The sequence below is a fragment of the Accipiter gentilis genome, chromosome 20 (genome assembly GCF_929443795.1).
Source record: "Accipiter gentilis chromosome 20, bAccGen1.1, whole genome shotgun sequence".
NCBI lineage: Eukaryota > Metazoa > Chordata > Aves > Accipitriformes > Accipitridae > Astur > Astur gentilis.
This window is the reverse complement of record NC_064899.1, coordinates 12,850,021-12,875,284: the sequence shown is the minus strand read 5'-3', so window position 1 is coordinate 12,875,284 and position 25,264 is coordinate 12,850,021. Positions and strand designations below refer to the sequence as shown.

At 37.8% G+C, this 25,264-nt stretch overlaps 1 protein-coding gene across 1 annotated transcript; it reads left to right on the top strand.

The window, feature by feature from the left end:
* KDSR (3-ketodihydrosphingosine reductase) lies at nt 1–24,501 on the top strand. Its single transcript, XM_049823838.1, has 10 exons — nt 1–240; nt 8,249–8,338; nt 9,449–9,505; nt 13,281–13,346; nt 13,498–13,593; nt 14,701–14,892; nt 16,707–16,790; nt 19,555–19,638; nt 20,676–20,777; nt 21,133–24,501. Exons 1-10 carry the CDS (start codon nt 133–135, stop codon nt 21,250–21,252), a joined length of 999 nt encoding a protein of 332 aa, XP_049679795.1. The 5' UTR covers nt 1–132; the 3' UTR covers nt 21,253–24,501.
* Nucleotides 24,502–25,264: the final 763 nt, after the last annotated feature.

Sequence of the window (25,264 nt, the reverse complement as noted above, 5' to 3'; positions counted from 1 at the left end):
GCAGGCGAGCGGCTGCTGCGGCGGGCTGCGGGCCGGCGCCCCCTCCTTCCCCGCAGCGGAGCAGCGGCTGCCGCCTGACGATCTTCGGCGCCCCCCGCTCGCCGCGACCCTTCCGCGAGCGCAGCCCGAGCCATGCTGCTCCTGGCGGTCGCCTTCATCGTGGCCTTCGTCCTCCTCCTCTACATGGTCTCGCCGCTCATCAGCCCCAAGCCCCTCAAGCTGCCCGGCGCTCACGTCGTGGTGAGTGAATGAGTGAGGCGCCCCGGGAGGCGCTGGGCGAGGCAGGGGTTCCCCCCCACCTCGCCGGCCCTTTCCGCCCGGCGCCGAGGGAGCGGGCCGCCGCCGCCGCCGCTCGGCCTCGGCGCCTTCCCCCGCCCCGCCGCGGGGGTGGGGGCTTCCGCGCGAGCCGCCCTCGGCCGTTTTGTCCGTTGGGCCGGGGCGGGAGGGAGGCCAGGCCGCTCCCTCAGGGGTGGGCGCGCAGGGCTGTGGGGAGGGGGGTGCCGCTGCCCGGCAGGGGGGTACGGCGGCCTTGGGGGGGGGGGGGGGGCCCGCGGGGAAGGCCCCGCTCCGGGGACGGGGGGGGGAGTGGAGGAAGCCTCTCGATCAGGGGAGCGGCGGGGGGTAGCTCCCCCCAGGCTGGCGTGGAGCGGGGCCGGTGGCCGAGGCCCGCCCCGGGGAGGTTCAGAGTTCGGGGGCCCCGCCGGTTTGCAAGGAACCTCGGCGGCTCGCTGTGGCACCCCGAGCTACCAAAACACGGGAGCCACGAGTCCGAGTGATAAGGAAATGACCTGTACTGCTGACTCTGACAACGGCTGTCTTTCTCGGTTGGCTTAAGGCGATCTTCTGAGTCACCAGAAATGCAAACCCTCTTCAGTCTTAGTGTTGACTTTTTGAGACGTTCCTTTTGTACTCTCGAAGCTACCGGTTACCTTGAGTTCTGTTTGCTTTCAGCGTCTGCCAAGGTATTTAAGTGGTGTGTGCGCTCATAAACAAAAGGGAAAATCTACGGTTTCCTTGGTCTAAAAAACAAGTCAGGTGTGAGGAAATGGGAAGACTAATACAAAGGAAGTGGTCAGATGACACTCATGAAACTTTTTGTATTTAAGTACGTAGGTATCGATGTCTATGAGCAATATCTTGACTGTCTGCAGTCAAGAAGGTAGAAGTTTTTAGAAAGGCGTCTTCAGAAGAACATACTGGTGAAACAGTTCACGAGTAGATGACGCTCATGAAACTTTTCGTATTTAAGTACATAGGTATCAGTGTCTCTGAGCAATATTTTGACTGTGCAGTCAAGGTGGTAGAAGTAAGTTTTTAGAAACGTGTCTTCAGAAGAACATACTGGTGAAACAGTTCACGAGTAGTACACCATTAGAAGTTGTATGGGTGTGTAGCTTGGCAGGGGAGGAAGGGGAACAATACCCGGGTGCTTTGAGGTGGATCACGAAGTCGTGAATTTGGATGCATGAGAGCAAATGAGTTAAGCAGTTGAAAGAATTGGGGTCCTAGAATTAGCTTTCTAAACTTTGCTTTAAATCCCTAAAGTATGCTCTATGCAGAGAAGCTGTAGTTTACAGTTTGCTTAAATTTGCTTGTAAGGGGCGAGTAACACTTGCAGATGCCCTTTGTTACAGTGGGAGTTTGGGATAATCCAGAAGTTAGACCTTTTAGGTGCAAGTGAATTTACAGCTACTCTGAGTTAATCTTTTAAATTTTTTTTTAGCTCTGTATGGTGCCTTTTTTGTTTTGTTTTGGGGTTTTCATTATTATTTTTGGAGCTCCTCTTTGGAGGACGGAGCTGTCCCCAGAATAATTTAGACCTGTCCAAGTTGCAACAGTGTTCCCTAGTTGCTTTATGCAATAGGTGTTACTTGGATGCTGTAACTGGCTTTACAGCATCATATACTGTGTGAGGTGTGTTTGAGCTTGCATTAAGGTTCCCTGGTTATGGTTCTTCCCACAGGAGTAATGCTTGTTACGGAGGAACCCTTCAATAGGATTTTAGGAACCTTCAATACTGTGTAAAAGAAAAGGTGAAGCAGACTTAAGAGCCTTCTGCGACTTTTATGCAGAAATAGAATAGCAAATAACAAAAAGTTTAATGGATTTTATGCCAAATTTTTGCTTGTTTTTTTAATATGCATTATGATTATCCCAAGTTTTGTCTGTTCTTTATGTGATTAGACTCTTTAAAAGCTACTGTCCTGGTTCTTCTAATCAGAATGGTTCATTTAAAAAAGTTAACACTGAAAATGACGAGAATATTCTTGTCGGAGAAACCTCCCTGTAACCACTGACGCTAGTTACATGAGCAGTTTAAGCTCAATTTGAAACAAGTGGAAGTCTCAAAAACAGTGTTCCTGAAAGTAGTATAAAATTAGAAGTTCAGCTAGAGAAGTAACTATATTAATATATTGATTGAGCAAAAGGCTGTAGATACATTTAACTTGATGATACAAATCAAAATCTGCAGGTAAACAGTTTTATTGGTGTCACCAGTGGCAGAACTACATGTTTTACTTTGACTTGAGTTAGGCTTTTAAAGTATTCGTGCAAACTAATGACATGTGGAGCAATTGTTTCAGAGTTCGCTAATTCTTAGATTTGTAGATGCTGTTAACACTGGATGCTTGTACATTTGGATTTCAAATTTTCTAGTGTAATGCATAAGGAAAAATATTGGATGATGGTACTGTAAATCAGGAATTTTGTTCAGGGAGGCTTTCCATATTGTGTATGTAAAGTGAATTCTTAAATTGTATACTGGGAGTAAGTGTTCTCTGCTACTGAAATGACTGAGAGACTTCCTGAAAATAAATATTAAGGACCATAACATTCTCTAAGGACTTCTCTGAAGTCTTCTCACAGAAAAATACCAAAATCTGTTTAAGTAATCTGCATATGTAAATTCTTTTTAGTTTATGACTCGATTCAGATAAGACTGTAGATTGATATTTGGTAATCTTTGTCAGGTGTTAGTTAAACCCAGTCTGGAAAGAATAAAGGAATAAAGACCTGCAAATTACGTATTTAGCTGGTTAAGCCCTCTAAAGAGGGCAAGTGATTACCATTACACAGTAAATATGATTTTTCAAGGTGAATAAATTGTTTTGCTGAAACAGAAAAAGTCAGTCTTACCTAGAAACTCTTGTTCCTGGGGGCCTCTTGAAAGTATGGTGAAAATGTGTCCGTTACATTTCTGAAGGAAGGTCATTGAGCAACTTCAGAGGCTCTTACCAGTTAATGAATTTTCAACTTAAGTCAGCATTCTTTTCACTCTTAATCCTTCATAAAAAGTACTTCACTCCTAACAGTTATGGTTAATAGATGTTTGAGTTATGGCTAAGTAACTGGCTCTGGCTGCCTTTTGGGATAGAAATTTGAAGCAGAAAACTTGTGAGTTTTTTCTCTCTGTCCTCTCCCAGAGTCATTGGCATGACGAAGCGCTTGCTGTGTTAGGTGAGGCGTGCTTTCTTTTTCCTTTTCTCTACAAAGGTACTTTGCTTGATGGAGCAGAATGCAACAAAAACTTAAATTGTTAGGGCAAAAGCAGCCTTCTGTAAATGTCATGAGTGATGTTCAGAATCTGTGTTTGCTGAAATACCAATGCTAAGCTTCCCCCACCTTGTTTCAGCCTTAATCTTTCTAAAACAAAGTTGAAATTTCTGCAAAAAAACCCCTGAGATCTTAGTGATATGAATGCAGTTTATCAAAGTTTGTGGACTAACAATGGCAGGAAATGTAAAGATGTTCTCTGCTTGGGACTATCTCCCATTCAGATTGAAAACGGCCTTTTGCTTGGACATTGTTCAGGGTGATCATGCCAAATCCACATGCATAAGGGTCGTCTCTAGTCTAGAAGTAGTTTCACCACTTCTGTGCAGAGCCCAACTTGATAACTGCAGTCAACTTTAAGCATGGCCTATCTTGGTGTCGCAGCATTGTAGCTCTTGTGTTGGGAGTGATATGATCTGTGGTTTGGATGCATCAGAGTGGTTCAACAAGAGGTCATTTTGACTCGAGTCAGGCATGCTAACCACTTAGAGCAGATTATAGGGATGTTCTGTTTCAGTGGAACTAAATACCTTCTGTCAGAGCAGTCTAAAAGCATGAAGGCAGCTTGGATCCAGTGCCAAGTGAAAGTTAATAAGCTCTGCTGGAGATACCATATCAATCAAGTCTTGATTTTGATCATTCCTGATGATAGTTCTGTTAATTTGGAGTTGCACTGTCTCATCAATTGAAACGAATTTCCAGTATCTCAAATCTGAAAGTCAAAACCAGCAAGTCTCTGTACCCTCACCCCAACAATTCCATTTATCAAGGGGGAAATAAACCCTATGATCCTTAGAAGCTGAACTCTGTTATTGTGACGGTCTGATAAATTAGTCAATGTCTCAAACATTTGTTAAAGAACTTTGCTGGAGATGATGGCCTCTGTAAAAACACTGGAGTTGTGTGAACAGGACAATGTGGCCAGAGGACAGGGCCGCACGGAGGGTGGGACTATGCTTCTCCAAAGCCGCAATTCCTTATCTTAAGTGACCATGAGAAGGAGCACAGCGTATGCACCTGGAGGAGGTGGCCTCATGGAGGATGGGACTGTGCTTCTATCTTAAGTGGTCATGCCAGCAGGGAAAGAGAGGCAACTCCCCAATGAACCCCCAAGCTCCCCAACCAATTCCAGAGAACCCCAGGAATGTGAACTGCGCATCTCAAGACCATCAACTAATATGCTATAAAAGAAGGGAGAACGAGTTCTCAGTGCGTGCCCTCTGGAACTGGGTCTCTCTGCTGGCTGGACCAATGCTGGACCCAGGACTGGTGAAACCCTTTTCTTCTCTCTTTCTTTTTCTTTCTTTCTCTCTCTTTTTCTCCTCTCTTTTCCACAGTCCTTATGCCTCATCCTTTTAAACATAAACTGTTGACCAAGTCTGAGACTAGGAATGGATCCAGCCACGCCTGAGCTCCTTTTTGAGAAGGGGGCCTGCTCTGAACCTTGTGACTCAATGGGAGGGCTCTCCTTCTGACACAGTTTCATGTTCCTTTTTCTGCTTCTTTTTACACCTCCCTTTTCTTTTCAAACAGCAGCTTAATGACATGATGCAAGGTTTGTATTGATAAGTTCACTTGTACTTGGGCAAGGTTAGCTAGGTTGAATAAATGTTGATTGTTGTTTGAACTCCCCTGGTGTTGTTTCATCTTAATTCTGGCAAAGGAAATCCACAAACCTGAGTCACTCCAACTTTGGGATGTGACAGTTATCAAGGATCATAGCTCCAGAAGTTGGAGCCAGACTCTTTTTGGAATAGCTAATTTGGTACCTGTTATTCTCAAACACAGAAACAGCTCAACAACACTGCTCAAGGCCTGGTAGTACTGCATCCTGAACATCTGCATTAATACTAGGATTTAATTGTCTCTCCCTGTCAAGAATTTAGTCTGTGTTTTGAGTTGCTGTGACCAGATTTTTATTTTTGCTAACTCCTCTGAGGCTGGGTTACAGTGAAATTCAAAAATGGGATCAGTGTCAATTCAAATGTCTGGAACTAATGAAAGGCAGTAGCACTGTAGAACTATTGGCCACAAAGGTAGGTAACTGTAATAATGTCTTGTTCAATGGAGTAGATGTGTGCCCTTCCTTTAATTCTGAGCATCTATGTTAGCAACTTGCCTACCTAACAGACTTCATAGATTTGCTTAGGCTAACTTCATTGAAGCACAAAGCAAAGTTTTCACTGGTGTTAGGGTGGGGTTTGGGTTTTTTTTTCCCCTGTTACATTAGCATTCATGGTGAATGTTCCTGAAAGATGTGAATACTAGTAACAACCTCCCACATACAGGTAACAGCCTCCCACCTAAATGATAAAGTTCCCAGCTAATGGATATTGCCTTTTGTCATTGACCTGTCTGACATGAACCCTATCCAGTGTTCTTGGGTGTGACTGTGAATAAAAACTTCCTTTTTCCATTTCTTGCATGACTTAGACCTTCTTTTTCTGAATATTAGTGTTGCCTGGCAAGCCAGGGGCTTGGTGCCAGTATCATCACCTTCAAAGAATTTCTCAAGCACTGGTGTTGTTGACCTGTTAATGATACTCAGCAGTTCGTGCAGGTAGTAATTGGCTGTCTCTTGGTGCTATGCCAAAAATTGGAATTGGAGTAGTCTTCCATGCACATTGATTAGTTCACGTGCTGGTGTACCTGCTGCCATTGAAAATCTGTAGAAGCAGCTCACAAGTGCTGTGGAACTGAGGTCTGCCTTAATGTATCAAACTGAGCCTTTTAATCTTTTCAGAGATGTATTGAAATCTTGTAAGCTATTCTGCGAATACACTAACATTCTTAACTTCTTTCCATTGTGAAGCATTAAATCAATTCTGACCTTCTGCTGAAGTCCTGAATCATTAACTAACACTCACACTCTTACAAACTTCATTTACTTTGAAAGCAGACATTCTTGTTTCAGAATGTTACAGACCAGGCTTCACATTTCTGGAACAGGACATGGGTCTTGGAGTCGTCCTCAGAGATTAGTGTACTGTGAAGCTAATCTTGGAGAGAGAGAGAGTTAGAAGCTAGTTTGAAGCACCTATCTCTAACAATTAGAGGAAGCCTAAAGAGCTGAAATCAGTCTTTGTGAATATCACACCCATTCTTGGCACATTTGTGACTACACACAAACCAGTCAGAAACCGTGGGCCACCTTGTAAATCTTTGTTTGCTGGGATTATTTGATTTACGCTAAGCTATTTTTGAAGGTTAGTGATAAAATACTCATATGAAAGAAGAATTTAGTGACTTGTGGGAATGTACTTCTGACTCTTCTGACTTTACTGCCTCCAAAACAATTTTAAGGATAATGCATCTCTAAAAACAAAACTGAGTTACTGGCAGATGAGGAGACAACACAAGGTTTCTGATAGGATGTGTAGTTAGAGATTGGGGATCTTTGCTCTTCCACTAATTAGCTCAATGCCTCCATTTTCTCATACTTAAGATGGAGGCGATACCTTACTTTCTCTGACGCCTGTGGAAAGGTTTTGATAAAGAACAAAAAATTACAATTTTCTAGAGCAATCCGAGTCACTTCTTTTTCCAAGTACTAGGAAATCTGTATTTCAGAACTCATTTCCTCAACAGAATTTTTTTACAATAACTACTTCTAGGCCTTTTGTTCCAATATTTCTCAAGTATAGCCTCTTAATATGCCATTAGAAGAAAATTCAAATAATTTGGGTTTATAAGGAAGATACCAGTGTTTGTTTAAGGACTAAAGTCAAATGCAGACTGAGACTGGGCTTAAAGGAACAAGTCATCTAAAGGCAGTGTCAGACAGGCAGACATTTTTATTTTAGTCAAAAAGAGAGGTCAGGATTGTTGTCTGCATCTTGTTCCACATGGAGTTCATAAGTAGGTTTATGGAGGGTGGTGAGAGAGGTGTTAAGGTGACTTTAACCTGTATATTGGTATCATTTGGCAGTGTATCCTCCTGCAACGTATGGTGTAGGACTGTAGTCATCACCCTGTGTTAGTCTATAGACGAACTATTAATTTCCTCTTTGCGTGTAAGACTATTCAGTGTTACAGTTTAGAGGAAGAAGAAAAGGTAATGGAAGTTTAGGTGCGGGCATCCCCACAAAACTGGAATTGCAGTGTGGCATGGACAGTTAAAAGTCCAGACTTGGGGACTGAGAAATTCTCTACAGAGGGCCAACTGTTGAATTAATGGATTATTTTTTTTAAACAGAAAATACCTTTTCTTATTATTTTTACATGGTATTTTCAGCAGGCAATCTACAATTGTTAATTTTACAAATAATTACTGCTGTGATCAGGTATGGAAGGGTGGTATATCATTGTATTATTATGGCTAACATTAATAGTGATTTCAAATTTGTAACTACTGCTTTTAGAAATAACATACAGAACTTAGTCAAAAGCATGTGAGAGAGCCCATGTGGGAGTGGGTCTAAGTGTGCCTGACGTAAGAAATGAGAAAAAAAAAAATACCACTGAGGTAAAATTGGGTTTGGGATAGAAACAAATGCTCATCGATCTATTCAGATCTTATTTTTCATTCATGCTCAGTAAGTAAACTAACTTTAGTGTTTATTCTGTATTCATACCTAATTGGGTGATATTTTAATCTCGGTATATTTTTAGAATTTTCATTTGATGTGACTCATCATATGGGAGAAGGGATGAGAACAGTGAACTAACACTCCCATTTTCAAATAACTTTCAGGTAACTGGAGGCTCCAGTGGAATTGGAAAATGTATTGCTATTGAATGTTATAAACAAGGTGCTTTCATAACACTGATTGCAAGGGATGAGGTAAGTGTATGTGTGTTTTTACTGGCTAAACTCTATTCACCAAATCTGTATAGGCGGGGAATAATTTTGGAATTGATAATTATTCATACTTTCTTCAGTGTATATTTTAAGGGGATCCTAAGTATTTCAAATTAATGCATGTGAATAGCAGAGGTGGCTGCCTTTTTAAGGAGTGTAGCCCAGTGTGGAATTTGTGATGAGCTTGCCTTAAAACTGCCAGGGCTATCACTTCTGTTAATGGCATTCATTATTTCACTGTCTAGATCTGGTAGAGGACAAAAGCAGGAAACACCCTATATTCTTTAAAACTGTAGAATTTCCTTACAGTAAGTGACAACTGGGGGATTAAAGACAATTCTTAACTTTCACAGAATATTTTGGTGTCTAATTAGCATTACATGATACTTTTTACTAGTGAAAAACTGTTCATCAAGACAGCTTTAGAAGAAAAAGGGTTTTGTTTTTTTAACTAAGAGGTATTCCGAATGTCATTGGAATGGCTCTGTTTTCATAATGGGTTGTTATTTGTAGAGAAAAACCCTAATTATTCAGGAAATAAAAGCACTTAACCTCTTTGGGGGGCCTCAGTCTCAGCTGTCTTTGATAATTTACTTACACTTGAGAACTGACTTTGCATAATCTTGAATGCAGCCAAAATTAACATAAGTTTTCTTCAAAGGAGTACGACAATTTGAATTTACCAAATTTTAGTTTTATTTTTATAATTCCATGATGGTGATTGTTCTTCAGAATAGTTTATGTAGTGTTACATAAATACAAAGTAAACCCAAAATCCAGGAGAAAAATTAATACCTACAGCCTTAGGTGCTCTGTGTAGTTGTAGGAAACAAAAGCATTAAATCTATTACAGAAGTCGTTACTGGCTTCAGAAGATGAAGTCAAAAACAGATAAGCAAGTTCTGTAGCTTGATGGATTTCATGTTTTCAGCATATATTGATAAATCTGTAAAATAGCAATAGTAAAGTGCTGTAACAAGTTGAGGATAACTTTGGGGGGTTAGGGAATGTTTTTTAAGCCTTACTGAAATACTGAACACTAATGCTGCTCTCAGAACTGCAATGCTTTAGCTGTTCTTGTATCCATTTCAGATCAAGCTGTTGCAGACAAAGAAGGAAATAGAAAAATACTGTGTTAATGACAAGCAGGTAAGATCACTGCCAACAGTGGCTGTTGTGTGTTTTGTTTAAGATAGTCACTACAACGTAGTTCAGTAGTCCTGTCTTTAAAACAAAGCTGTTTGACAAAAATGAGTGAGGACTCAGTATTTGAATGCAAAAATACCAGTCTGCTTACATGAGATGTTCTGCACTCTGCTACGTTTGATGTTGCCTAGCTAGTGCATTAGCCTGCTTTTCTTAGAGGAAAAGATTGATGTCTTCAGCTGTAGGTGTAGTATGCTTTTTTGGATAGCTGCAATTTACTGTCACTCGATAAGCGTTTGTATTCTTGAAGAACCAATTTTTTTTCAAATATCTTGCTTTTTGCAGTTCATAAATACAGCGATTGTCTTGGCAAAGAAATTTAGATACTTGTTTCCAGGTTTAGTTCACTACATCATACTTGTATTCCTTATCCTGGCAAAGTACTGTAACACATAGACAAATTAAATTTGTGAAGTTCTGAGACTTCTAAACACTGAAGCTGCTTTGGTGAATAGATAGTGCACTCGTGCATAAAGGCACCATTTTAGAGCTTGCAGAGCTACTAGCTTAAAATAGGTAAGCTTGCTATATTCAAAATATGCAACTTCAACATGAAATGCTAAAATTATATTTTTGCAGCACTAATAAGGGGAGAGGGGAAATAAGATTGAGACTGTTAAAATCTTTGACTTCTTTCTTGTGTTCAAGAACTTTTTTGTTACTTTCATGATTATAAATAAAAGCAATTTATTTGTCTATGAAAAGGGATTTGAATTGATAAATCGGATATTCTGTTGAAAAGAAGCAACAGAAAAAGCCAAATATGTAAAGGCAATAATGTTAGCACTAGCTGATACAAAATTTTCTTAATACCTCTATGAGATTGTCTTCCGCTTCCTTGTATTTTTGTCAAATGGCTCAATCTGATTTTTTTTTCCCTGCACATGCTGCCTTACTCAGATCAACTTTAGTTGAAAAACTAAGCCATTTGAGGTGAGAAGAAACTATATTTCGCCCATTTAAAAAAAAATCCTGATAACTATGTTCTTGTAGCTGCTCTAGTAGTTTCCCATACTTAGCATTAAAGTTAATCTCTTGTCAAACACTGTGTCAGGATGTTCTTTTTAAAATCTGTCCAAGCTTGATAGATGCAGACTTTTAAAAAGACTGTTACTTGGTGCGTGTTTGTAAGTGTTTCAGTTAAAATCTCTGAAAGTACCCTCAGGGTTGAGCAAGCTCCAGTGTGGACTGAACAGGACTGTTTTTGCAGAAGCAGCTTTAGACTTGCAGCCAGGTTAAGCATAGGCAGTGGGAGTCATAGGTAGGCTGGCTCTTTGGTAGCTGTTATTGGGTTGTAGACGAGGTCACAGGGAAGCCTGCCTGATCTAAATGCAAAGAACAAAACTGGAAAAAGCAGGAGTCTGGGGCAGAGCTCGCACTGGAATAGCAGATCAGAACCCGGGAAGTGAGGATAGCTGAAGTGAGAGAAGCAGTACAAAAGGATTGCTGAAAGAGTGTAGAGAAGGATGTTGTCTGATATGGGTCATGCACACAGAGACTGTTATGTTTAGAGCTAAGAGGTGAAGATCCTCTGAAAAGATTACTTTTTATGTGAGCATATACTGTAACTGTTCAGCTCTTGGATACATACATGAAACCAGGTTGCGTACATGCATTTTAGTGTTCGATGTTTACATGCAATTTATTTGGAGTGCTGACAGTGCAGCTTTTATGGGTATAGGTGTGCAATGGAACAAAATCCTTGCCCTTAGAGGTTTCTTTGCAATATATAATTTTTTTTAAATCCCTTTCCTAATATAGAATATTCCCAGTTACTGTGCTGGGAACTGAATTGATCTTTTATTGTAAAAGCTTTATTAATGATCCAACACCACACGATATTTAGAACAAGATGTGAGGAAGAGGGCTGGCGATACTAGACTATTTCTGGCAGCATATTCTGTGTCCTAGACGTGGATCTATGGTGCATGCTTTGGAGTGAAGGTAATCGGTATATTGTAGCAGGAGAAAGAACATATGATAATAGAAGCAGAGGTGAATTGTATGATGTGATAGTAGTCAATAAAAGCTATGGTAGTTCCTGAGTGTTGTTCACAGCATGTATAACTAATCTATGCAATCTGATATATTAAACAACTGCTCAAATTTTGATACAGAACTGTGATTGTTTTTTTTTAACGTCCTCACTGACCTTGCAAAGACATCTTGATAATAAATCAATGTCCTTTTTATTCAACTGCTATTTGGTTGTTAAACTTATGTAAAAGATAAATATTTCCAAAATACAATAAATGCCCTAAGGGCATGCAGACCCACCACAAGTTTACTCTGATGTCCAACTACACACAGTGCTGGGAGGCAGGAATAGCCAACCTGCTGTACAGGAATGGCAGGCAGATTCTGTTTATGCAGCTAAGAAGTGTTGCAGTCTGACCAGAGGCAGAACTGACAAATGACTAGCTGCCAAAGAGGTTAGTTACACTGTGGTAAGCCTTTTTTTTTTTTTGTGTGTGTGTGTCCACATGCTCTATGACAAGTGGTCATGATGATACTTGTTACAAACTGGTGATGACTTTGTTTTCCCCTCAAACTGAGTTTAAATGAATTGACCAAGGTAACAGAAAGGATAGAAGTTGCAACAAGAATACAGGAGTCCCTCCTTTTATTGAGATAAGAGATTGCTTTTGCTTTCAAGATGATGAATTGCCCTGAAGCTCTGCTGATTGCTCAGCAGAGAGGGTAGCTTATTTGTCAATACCTGGCCAAGCTGGAGTTTGTAGCAATCTTATAGCTTGTAAGTGGTAACCCAAAGACAGTGCTTCTTTTGGCCAGAAGTTGATTTGAAGGTGCTTCAAAATGTAGACTCTGAGATCACCTTGCTGAAAGTAATCGGTAACTTCCAAGAAAAACAGGGCCTAACTTTCAGTTGCAAGAAAACTTAGGTATTGCTGTCACCTGTTTTTTGTCATCGTGTCCTGCCCCCCACCCCGGGCCAATGCTCTGTTTTCTGGACAAGGAGTAAACATATACATATTATTTCACTTTTCAGGTATATTTGACACTGTGCAACTAGTCAGTTTCTCAGAGAATTTTTATTTTAGTTTTGTCCTTGATGTGTCTCAAATAGTATCCAACTAAGTTTACTACTATTCTTTAAAAAAAACAACAAAAAAACCCAACAAAACATGAAAAAGGTGGGTAGCATGCATTGCCAGTACTAAAGTTAGCAGGGTTTTAACACTTGCTTTATAAATTTTGGAAAAGTTTCTTTGCTGTGCTGATGCTGCAGTTTCAGAGCAACACTCTGCCTTTCTATGATTATGGAAACAAAATGTTTTTTCTTAAAGATGAGCCTAAGCCACACAAATGGTTCGACTTGTGTTTAGTGCTGATGAAAGTTAAATGTAGCACTGTGGAATTTTGACTGCCTTAGAATAGTTTTTACTACACTTTATGTAAATAACAAATTAGAAATTATACTTTGCACACGAGTAGCTGCTTTGAAGATCCTGAAGTGCTTATTCGTTCTTAATATAATCTTTATTATACTAGAAAGGGTGTGTGAGGAGGAGGAGCTCGGAGGGGGCAGGGATTGCTTTCTCCAGTGTGGGAGAAGTGCAAACTGTACTGTCAAAAAGACTACTTCTTTTTCTGGAAAAGATATGCCATTGGGTTTTGTTTCATTTTGAAAGGCTTGGGGTCAACAGTTACTGGACTTACTGTGTTGTAAAAATGTTCTTTCACTTCCCTTTTCTAGGTTGTACTATGTATTTCTGTTGATGTATCTAAAGACTACGAACAGGTGGAGAATGTTCTAAAACAGGTGAGGAAGTAACCAATTTCCCTATGTATCTTAAGAAGCTTATTGGTGTGTGATGTATTTCTAATGGAAATAGTTTCTTATAATGATACTGTGCTATAGGAAGGGGTTTTTTCCTGCTAAAGAACGGCTTAACCTCTATCTCTTCTTCCAGGCTCAGGAGAAGCTGGGGCCAGTTGACATGCTTGTAAACTGTGCAGGAACATCAGTTACAGGAAAATTTGAGGATATTGAAGTAAATTCTTTTGAAGTGAGTGAGCATACTTTTTTATTTTATTATATGATGATTTCTTACTTAACTGTTCTAACACTGCATTTGTATGTCTTTGCAGACTTTGTATTAATAGTGATACACTTGATTTGTGGTAGCTGTCAGAATTAGAATGTATCTTTAGATTTGTGACGATTGCCTCTGATTTCTCAGCTAACTATCAATCCATTGATGGATCAGAACAGTGAATGCTCCCTCTGGAAAGGAGTCCTCAAGATGGCAAAAAAGCCTGGCATGTATTTTTATAGTTTAATGCACTTTGAAAGGCACTGAATTTCACATGGTCTCATTTTTATTCTGGTGAAGACATTTTTTTTAATACATTTTTAACCCGTTTAAGAAAAGTTTGGCTGTTATCAGTGTTCACCTCTGAGGTGCCCAAATTGTTTGTAGCTTGAAAAGCTGCTGCTCTGATGAAAAGACCAAAAAACCCCACCACCAAACCCCTGTATTTTGGTTACTTTATGCTCACAGTTCTCAGGCCCCCAGTCATCTACAGATAACATTGAATCATCTGAAAATAATAGGCATAATTTTATAATAAATTTGAATCATCCCTTCTATTGCTTCTGTGGGCTCTCAGTTATGTTTTAGGTTGTCTAGAGAGTGAAATTAAAGACTTCCCCTTATCCTGCCAAAGATTAAAATCTCTGAAATGCATAAAACCATAAAATTTTTCCTGTTTCCTGTTTTAGAAAGCTCTTTAAACTTTCATTTCAGTATGTTTTCATACATCATGTGTAAATGGATTGCTTCCTGGACACTATTTAGGTTAGATTTTTCCCTCAAATATTCTTTTTTCCTTGAAGGCCATATGATTCACAGTATTATCAGTATCCTGGATGCTATTAAGACTTGCAGATAGACTGGATTTCTTTTGGCTTGAAGTGAGATTTTTAGCTATAAAACCGTTTATGAAGCTGTAGAATAGAGAACAATTGTTTCTTTTGCCAGCTGATAGAACTACAAATCTAGTGAACTTCATTGTTAAAGCAGACTGAAATAGGGGTTTTTGCTAAATAATGCCAAACAGCTGAAGGATTTCGAATCTGTGGCTCAAATACCATATTAATATCGTTTGTGCAGAGATTAATGGCAGTCAATTATCTGGGTAGTGTTTACCCGAGTCGAGCAGTAATCGCTACCATGAAGGAACGAAGAATGGGAAGGATTGTGTTTGTATCATCTCAGGCTGGGCAATTAGGCCTATTTGGTTATACAGCTTATTCTCCAACAAAGTTTGCTCTTCGAGGGTTGGCTGAAGCCCTGCAAATGGAGGTATGTGTGCAATAATTTAAGTATTTTTGATTGTAAACAAAAATACTTTTAACTAGCAGCACAGCACATTTTCATTTAAATAGTTCTCTTTTTGTCTTGTGCAGCATTGCTGATATGTGTGCTATGTTGGCCCTTTTTTTTGGCAGTAGTACAATCCTATTGCTCTGCATGGGGTTGTAGAAACTAAGCTGATTTCAATCGCGTAAGAGGGAATAGATTGAATCTGTTCCTAGAACTGAAGATGACCACATGTGCAGACATTTTAAAAATAATTTATTTTAACTAAAAGGACTTGGATTTTAAGTCTTTTGAGTAAAAGTCTTTTTCAAGGCTCTAAGTGGAGAATGATATTGAAGATCCCATGGATGCATGAGGGGCAGGCCACTGATTCCCAACTTGTTTGTGAGGCCATGGTAAGTGGTATGTGAACCATATGAAACAGTAAAACTTGCAAGCTAGAATTTGAGAATTGTCCACAAAAAAAACACCTGTGTTGACAGTGGTTCACCCTTCTAAATTTTGGTATATATGAGCTTTTTAAAGTGCAATGATCTAAGTTTATGCTTAAGTCAAAACTAAAAACCAAAAAAACACTGTTTTCGTTATTCAATAGAATGAGGTTGGTAAGTACATTGTAGTAAGACAGGTAAAATTGATTTGAAAATTACTTCCCTTACTCTTCTGTCAAGAATGTATGTTTTAGTTGTTACCTGTTTATATATTAAGTGTCTGTGTTTGGTTCTAGACCCTTGCCTAGTCCCTGTTGTTACCATGTTCTGTTCCATTTAGTTGTATGCCTTGATCAGGATAAGAATGTGAGGTAAAATTGCCTCTAATCACTTCTGGCCTGCCAAATAGAACAGTGTGACTGCAGGGTCTTTCTTCAGACTGGTGATAGATATTTTTGTGAAGACTGAATTATTCAAAACTAAAAATAGGGCGTTCATGGACCTGTGATGTGGTATTTCAGTAAGTGTTTTCCATATAGAATGTTTAATAAAATAAATGCTTAGCGCTTTAGAACACTTTGCTTTATCTTAGCTCTCTGAATATTTTCATTAAAAGCTTCTTTATTTGTATTTGGAGTATAGATTTGCATTGTAGTTTCTGAATAGTAGTGCAGTAAGTGATGTAATTCTGTGACACATACATACAAATACATAACTAAACACAATCCTTGACATGAGACCTTCCATTTTTCCTCATGTTTTCTACTTATTTGTCTCCTTAGACTTTGAGCCCTTGCAAGTTTATACCATGGGTTGAAAAGCCTTGTGACTTGAGTATACCTCTTAAAGGTTTCAAATTTGAATGTTATGGTTTTGTTGCATTTTTTCTTGTATTTGTCCAGCATTATAAATATGTTGACATAAACAGCAACAAATGAGCATGCTAATAAGCCTCAGTGAAGGCCTTTTTGGCCTTGTGTTTATGAATGTTGGGTACCAGTGCTTGGCAATGGTTTAGTCTTTTTTTTGAAATTTGAAATTGGTAAAATTATAGAGCTAAACTACTTTCATATTCCTCCTAAATGTCTTAAAACCACTTAGATTCATCAAATAATTTACATCATATGCAAGGGTTTTAGATGCTTTTATTAAACAACACAACTATCTTTTAAAATCTTTGCTGTTTTGCTTTCTCATTTGACAAAGCTCGAGTCTTGCAAGTGCTGAATATGAGGGTGGCTTAACCCTAGAAGCAGTTTAAATTTATGCTTGCTGTATTTATTCAGTACAAGAGAAATTAATGAAGTTAGAGTGACATGTAAAGGCTGTCAGTATTAAGATAACACTTACTTTTGTAAAATACAGGTAAAACCTTATAATGTCTACGTAACGGTGGCTTATCCTCCAGATACTGACACACCTGGCTTTGCAGAAGAAAGTAAAACAAAGGTAAATTGTCCTTCAGTAATACTGTAATGTTTTGAAAGCTTCACTTTGTAGTAAGCAGTGCAGTTCAGATTTCATTCACTTTTGTAGTACTTTTGAAATCAGTGCATGTTAAAATTTTAAGAAGTACTTCTAAACTCTTCAATGTTATCAACTTAACTACTCAGAGTTAAATAGCTTGTAGGATAATTTTGTGTAGCTTATTGTTCTGGCTTTAAATGGAAGAACTACCTACCTTTTAATATCTGAAACACTGCAGAATCTTTCTGTACACAGTTGAAATATTGTTATAGAATGGTAAACTGTAAAACCACTATTTGTTTTGATATCAAAGCTTAATGAGCCAAAATTAATATTCTTACTTTGCATCTTTAATATGCAGTTGTTCTGATAGATGTGACAGATCAAATAATCCTCAGTTCCTTCAGTGAAGTCTGCAAACTAACCATGCTATATGAATATACGTAATGACACAATTCAATAGTGGCTGTTGTCTAGTATTAATGTAGGAAGGAAACTCTCTTGTCTTGTGTTTGTAGTGCAAATGACAGTATCACTTTTGAGAAGGGTATGTCAGCAGTAGGCCTTTTTCATTTGGCTTACCTTAAAAGTGAAAGTCCTAACCTTCAGAAAATTTAGTTGCCTCTTGTCATTTGACATGTCCCTACACATGAAGTATAATTCCAAAAACTACATTCAGGCCCCGCGTTCAGACTGAAGTATCAGGTAACCAGAAAAAAAGTGTCTTATTTTTTATTTGCGTACTGTGAACTAGAAACCTGATATCAAAGGAGATCAGCCTTTTCAAGATACCCCATCATGTATAATGGGAAGTTGAGGTTGAATTCCATTTTTGTCTTTCACCCTTTGTATAGGAATCAGTAGGGATTGTATAATGCAATTCTTACTTCATAATTTCTTGATATCTTTAAAAGAGATGTGTGATATTTATCTTTGTCAAAAAGTTGTCTTTTAAGCAAAGACTTAAGCTTTGTTTTAGCATAAATGAAGTCTTCGGGTGACTTGCTCCTATCGTGATAGTGTACCTTAAATCTCTGCAATATTGCATTGCTCTGACAGTTCAGATACTCATTTATTATTCTTGCATTTATTCAATACTACTTAGTTTAGAACATCTGTCTCTGTAGTTTGCATCTCGTTAGGACTTTGCTATTTTTCTCTGTAATCATTGAATATAGTAAAAGAAAATGTCAGGAACTAGGATACAGCTTTCCTGTGTTTAATCTTTTTTTTTTTTTTTTTTTTTTTTTCTTTGAGTAACTGCTTTACAAATTACAACTGTGCTTTGGTTGGCTGATAGCCAGATCAAGTATTTAATGGCTGATTTCTGCCTGCCTTTTTCTCAACATGTCATTAACTTCAGCTGTAGCTCTGGACCAGTTGCTAATTTTTTTCCCAAACTTACAGTATTTTAATTACTGTGGACATCCCTATATCTCTTTCAGATTTGGTTGATACTGGCCAGTAAGCTCAAAAGTGCATAAGGGTTATGAGATGGATATCTGATGACATAAGCGATATCACCGTAGGAAAGCATGTAAAAGGTGTTTGTATGTGATTTCTGCTGGCAAAGACACTGATTCCGCCCCCCCCCCCGCCAAAATACACATAGTAAAAAAAAAAAAACCAAACAAAAAAAACCCAACACCCAAAACCCCACAGTTTTCAGTGAGCCTGAGTTTTCAGTGAAATCAGGATTCATAATTCTACAGATACTTGGAAATGGGTCTGTTTCTGTGAAATTTTAATTTCTGTAGTACTTTGGATTGATAATGAGAGAGAAACCTGTAGTTGCTCAGCTCTTCCCTAGAAGTGCTTTGTTAAAGTATTAATCTGAGAATTAAACTAGTTCCAGTATTTGACTAGCTTTGAATGCTTCAATTAAATTTTGTTATTAAATGTAATTGAGTTAGCCATTAAAACAAGTCAACCTGTGACCTAGTACTCTTTTTCTCCCTAATTTAGCGCTGTTTTTTCTTCATCAACACAACCATCTATCTTAACATATTGAGCATTTAAATAGCTTGCTGTGCAGTTACCTCCATCATTGTTTTATTTATTAAAAGGACATGAATGCCAAACATGCTTCTAAAGACTTTAAAGCATATTTTTGCTGTTTGCTTTTGTAACAGACCAGATTTGTTTGGTTTGGGTTTTTTTGTGAAATAAATTGTGGCTGCTAAAAAACTTGCCATAATTGCTTTCTTCTGGTGAGGTAAAATGGCAAAAATGCTCTAAAACACGAAGAGATAAAATGTAGTGACGGATTTTGTTGGATACCAGTTTGTGGAATTTGAGAAATTTAAAATTAAAAAAAAAAAGTGGTTTTGTAGGTTCTTAAAATATTTCAGGCCTATCTTTTGCTTCATTTCTGGCAAAAAAAACCCCATAAATGAACTAATGCAGGTGTTGAGGGGACATTAGTTTAAGTATTTTGATAGCTTTTACTGTGAAAATAGAGTACTTGGGGGAGAAAAACCACTTTTTCATATTTTATTAGTAATAAACTATTAAAAAAAAAAGTACTACTCAAGGAAAAGCTGGCATTTCCCTTCATAAAATTAAACTATTATTTATGAAGGTGCTTTTACCTTTCTTTAAGTGAATGTTTTAGGTGACGGTATGATACCACTTGCTAATGGTGATGCCATCCATGACAAAAGACCCAAACCCAAAATTTGACCTTTCGTATTTTTCTCTCTTGTGTGGTGTTAGTCAAACTTATATTGGTGTTTTTCTACTAAAGCCCTTAGAGACGAAGCTAATTTCTGAAACCTCATCTGTTTGCCAAGCAGAACAAGTCGCCAGAGTTATAGTCAAAGATGCTGTAGTAAGTAAATTATCTTTTTAAAGTATGTTCTTTGTTAGAGGGACTTAAGATCACATGTAATACTTGTTTAAGAGTGTAAAACAACAGCTAAGCTAAATGCAAAATCAGTTTACACGAAACAGTGCTCTTTGCTGGTTAGTTTGAACAGGAAGAATTTTCTTTATTATTCTTTTGCCACTGTGCCCACAAATGATTTTATACAATCTCTTAGAACTAAAAAGCATCTGAAGTTGTACATTAGATAGAACAAAATGATGCATCACTATGATGCAGTGTCTCAAAGAGGGATTATGACTGACTTTAAAGCACTAAACTTTATTGACTTTTTATGTATCAAATACCATTTGTCTAACCACAAAAGCTTGTTGGACTACCTTATTTTTCTTGAAGATGAGTTCATATAAAAATAATTTTACAATAAATGAAGGCAGTCTAGCCTTTTTGTCTTTTAATGTTGTATGTGATTTATGAGTGATTTAAAATACATAAAATGCTGCTCTTAGTGGTTAAAAGTGTATTGCCTTTCTGAGGAATTTTTTTAATGTTTTGTGCTGTAGAATGCTTGCATGCTTCATAAAGCACCTCAGAATGGAAACAAACATGAAATTTCATGTTCATAAAGCACAGCAATTGAATCCTAGAATCTGTAATTATTTTTCAGTTCCAAATACTCTTGATCTTCAATATGATTTACATCTACAGCAAGTGTTCAGTTGTGAAGTTTTTACAATATTTTCACAAATACAGCACATAAAATTGTCTGGTTTTGGAGTGGTGAGTTTTTAAAAGCAAGTACTACCTCGCTGTCCATTTTTAAGTGAATGCCTTTTGGAATGTTGCTGTATAGCAGAAAGTATTTTTTACTATTTTTATTCTTAACTGTGTTAATATTTTTTTACATAAAAATATTCGCTGTTCGTGACATCAGTCAGCTATGTTCATCAAGAATAGCTGTTGAAAAAATACACATCGTGATTTGCCACAACGGGATAAATTACTACTTTGCTTTTCTTAATCTCTGTCTTCCTTCCATCCAGCAAGGGAACTTTAACAGCTCAGTTGGATCAGATGGTTACATGCTATCAATATTGACAAGTGGAATGTCACCAGTCACTTCTATTACTGAAGGTCTTCAGCAGGTAAGATTTGGGAAGGCCCCGTAGTCGCAATTCCTTATAGTTTAAAAGACTTTAAATTATAGAACATTATGCAAACATTGATTATTTTTTCATCAAATGGCTCTTAATACTGTGGAGACTTGGGTTTAGGAAACTGAAGTAGTATTTTCAAGCTGGAGCAGCAAGTTGGCAGGAAAACTAAGATTACTACCTGATACTCAGTCCTGAACTGTTACATAGTTACGATTGTTTTCACGAGTTTGTTTTCTTGAGGTTATATAACAAACCTGCCTGGAACTTTTTAATTTCACGAGTAAATAATATGCTGCAATCTGGGATCTTAAATGAATTGAAAGATGTTTCTCTCTGTTTCCAGGTTGTTTGCATGGGCATTTTTCGCATCGTTGGCCTATTTTACCTAGGAAGTTTTGACAGCATAGTTCGTCGCTGCATGATGCAAAGGGAAAAATCTGAAAGTGCAGATAAAACTGAGTAATCTTTACTTTGAATTGAAAGAAGAATGTCAAACAGTCCTGGACAGCTTGCTGCTTAAGTGGGACTCAGTTTTTCTCCTGAAGGATTTAGACTGGAAGTACTTGCTATGTGACCGATGAGTCCCCTTAAAAGCTATGAAAGAAAACAAAAGTACAACTCCAGAAAATGCCAAACTATGCAAAAGTCAGAATGAGGATTAGAATTTTTTTTTTTGATGATTTGAGTTGGAGAGAATTTGGGGAACTTGTAAGTGACCTGCAGAGTAGAATTTGAGAATGGCCTATGTGTGGTAATTCTGGACAAATGCTTAAGTTTTCTCACTTTGGTGCTTATGGACAAAATAAGTACCGTGACAGACTGGGCTGAAGTAGATTGAAGTCCCCCAAATAAGTTGGTACCTTTTGCTAACGTTTTGGGACTGTTTTTAATTTAGAATGTTAACTTTTCCTTTGGCCAATCTACAGATCTTCTGTCAATGACAGCTTTCCTTATTCTGTCCAACATGCAACTGTGGAAACCTTAAGATGGCAGATACATTTGTACGATCCAAGCTTTCTCAGTTTGGGAGTAATTAAAAAGTATGGTTTAATATATACGTACTTTCTAAAGGGAGATGAAGAACCCATTCCCACAGAGAAATGCTAGGAGGTCGCGTCTGTAGCTCTTCTGGCCTTTGAAGAATGTTGTGCACAAAAAAATCAAACCAGTATCAAGTGTGTTGATTTATGACTTTCAGCATTTTAAGCCATTGAAATAATGTACAATTTTTACAGATACTTACTTTTCCTTATCTGCCAGTTTTTGCTCTGGAAAGGAAAGTAGCTTAATGCTACTGTTATGCACATTATTTTTCAAAGCTGCAAATGATGAGCCAAACCAGTAGTTGATAGAATCAATTGTAATGAAAATGCCAGGCTCTTCCAGTAGCAGGAATGTAGCTTTTTGGGGCAGAGGGGTCGGGAGGGGGACTGGTGTGTGTCAGAATGGCATTCCACACTTAATTGTATCACTATATGGAAAAAATTTCACATGACAAGAAATTATTTAAAATACTCTCCTTCTGTGCCCCACTTCTAATTTGTTTCATTTACATTATATGAAACAAGGCTGCTCAATAACTGCTTCAGAATACCCAGTGATTGTTTCTAATAAATCTTAACACTGAAAAAGCTTGATGCATAACAATGATGTTTTAAGGGTGCACTATATATACTGTTTATTTAATGGACCACTATAGCAAGTGCCTTGTGAGCTTTTTTTTCAAAAGCTGCATATTTTGTATATGTTAGCAGTGATATGTTTTCAATGTCATATTTTCCATTTTCAGTCAGGACTCTGAATCTAAAATTACTTGTAAAACTGGGCACTTTGACTTCCTTGAAAGTAGTATTTAACAACAAAATAGGAAAAATTGATTGCTTTTGTTAAGATAGTCTCTACATCTATTTAAGAAGAGGTATTCAATTAAACCCAGATGAAAAATAATAGGTGGTTAACTAGAAAACCTTTAAAATTTAATTTATTGAGGCTGTTTATTTTCCCTCTCTGAATTCAGTTGGTCACTTTTCAAGTTTTCTTCACATCGACTAAACTTGCTTTAATACCTGGTTTACAAACATATTTTGGGGGGAGGGTCACATTGACACTCTCGTTTTAAGTGGTTAGACTTTCATTAGATTGCAAATGTTGAGGCACTGTTGAATTCTTCACAAAGCCTATGTTTTAGGTCCCGCCTCCTGATTTGTTTAGAAATGTGAAGTTGTGCATGCCTATAATATAATACAAATTTTGAGAATAGAGTGTATTCCTGCATTTTTAAACAGCTGGGCTTCAGTGCAAAGAAATCTAGTGTGCATATGTGTTTCCTGTGCTGCTTAATGTGAATGACATAATGGAGCATTCATCGTATATCCATTGTCAACATTGCTGTATTTTTTAAAGCAACATAACAATGCTATTTGGACCCTATTATCTATGTTAATTCTTACTTTGATGCAAATGAAATACTGCTTTGACCACCTGCAAAAGATACCAAAACGGGTGAATCGGTTGTGCTTGTAGTTTGAAAGAAATGCTTATGTAAATGGCTTGACATCAACACAAGCTTGAAGGTCAGGACTTAAAACCAGTAAGACTTTGGATACTTGAATTTTTGGATCTTCAGCTTGGAATGTTAAATGGTTTGCATTTAAGAAACATAATCCAGAAGGTCAGAGCACACACAAGACACTATGGCAGCTGGGCCTCTTTACAATATTTCAGGTTGGACATCTTGGATCACTAATGACTCTTTCTTGACTGAAGAGTCCTCCAAATAATGACTGATACAATTCAGCGCAAGTGTCTGTGAAGGAGGAATAAGAACACAGGGTGAAAATTATGGCACTGATCTATAGAGACGTCAGTTCACACCTAATTTTGCCTAGTGTAAGTGGTTGTATTGACAGTAAAACTGTAGGTTGAACCCCTCAACAATTGTGGAAATGGGAACAAGGCAAGGTTTTTGAAGGAACAAGTAAAGAATAATCTTCTTAAATGTCCTAGTTTCTGCTGTTGCAAGTTAAGGCAGTTAATTTTAACTGATAAAGTTCTCAACTGTTTTATTGTCAAAACATAGTAAATTGTCAGCTACAGCAACCTTAGGTGTAAATTTTGTTTTCTTATGCACATTCTTTATCTATCAATGTACTCCTTTTGAGGTCCAATATTAAGTGAAGGAGATGCCTTGTAATCTTGTGGAAAAATGTTTAGCAGCCAAAAAAACTATTTTGCCAGTTTAAATGTTACAAAATCTCTGCATTGAAAAGTTTTAGCAGTGTCTTAGATCTGTGAAGAACTTCAAATAGGCTTTATTACTTTTTGTCAAAATGTCAATAATTCAATCACTTGTGCCATATCAGTCAGTGTCTTGTCTCTTGTTTTCTTGGTCAGTCTTTAAGATTCAATTTAGGCTTTGATAGTCTTTTCCATTCCATGTAGTTTCTAATGACTGTCTGCTTTAAATACAGATTTATTGTAACTTCACATACAGTTTACTTCACCAAGGTGTTCATGTGCAATTTAAATAGATTTAATATTTTACTAAGAAAAAAGATAAAGGTAAATAAACTTTATTTGCTGTGAAAAACTCTAGGCACTTTTAAATGGTAAAAATATATAGCATTATTTGTAAAAAGAAACTTTGTGCTTATTGTTTCATCATTTTTGTGCCAGAACTGTAAACTAGTTTTCCTATTTTATATTTCTCAAAATAAATGGAGAATCAACAAAGCCTGTAACTTGTAAGTTCTTTGAGGAGATGAAGAGCAATGGATAAATGCATTTGCAGGGCTTGGTGGGGTTTTGTTTGTTTTAAATCTGGGATTAGTTCAGCAGGATCCTCTTAATTTTGTAGGATAGCAGAGGGGGCAATATATCCCTCCATTTTAGCAGATTAGGGCAGAGGTGTACAGCAGTTGAAGGATGTAAAGAATTTGACTGAATATTGTCAGCAGACCCAGTGTCATCAAACCATAGTGAAAGTGGGATTAAATTGACAGAATCTGCTTTTATTGCAGGAGGTGCTGCCAGTATAGAACTAGTGCTTGTACTGTCTGGAAGTGCTTGTGAATCCTGATGAGCCAAGTGATTCTTATTCTTCCTAGTGGAAAACAATGGAAGTAATAGTTATGGTAGCTGCCTTTCTGTAACACCACTGAGCATGCAGCTGTGTAGGAAATTACTATATTATGTTTCAGCTGTGTGGTAGGAGGGCTTGAGTGGATAGCTAGCTCCAAGATAATAGTAGGGGGAAATAGCCCTAAGATACTTATTCTCAGAGTAAATCCAAAATCTCAAAAGTTCAGTCTTTTAGAAAGACATTAAGTTATCAGAGCGCCAAAATCAAAGATAGATTGAGGAACGTATATGCTATCTAAAATGTGTTTTTAAAGCTGAGGGGCTGTTAATCTTAGAATGTTGGAGAATTAGAAGTTTTGAAATGGAAGACAGCCATGTTGCAACTGGAGCTGCTG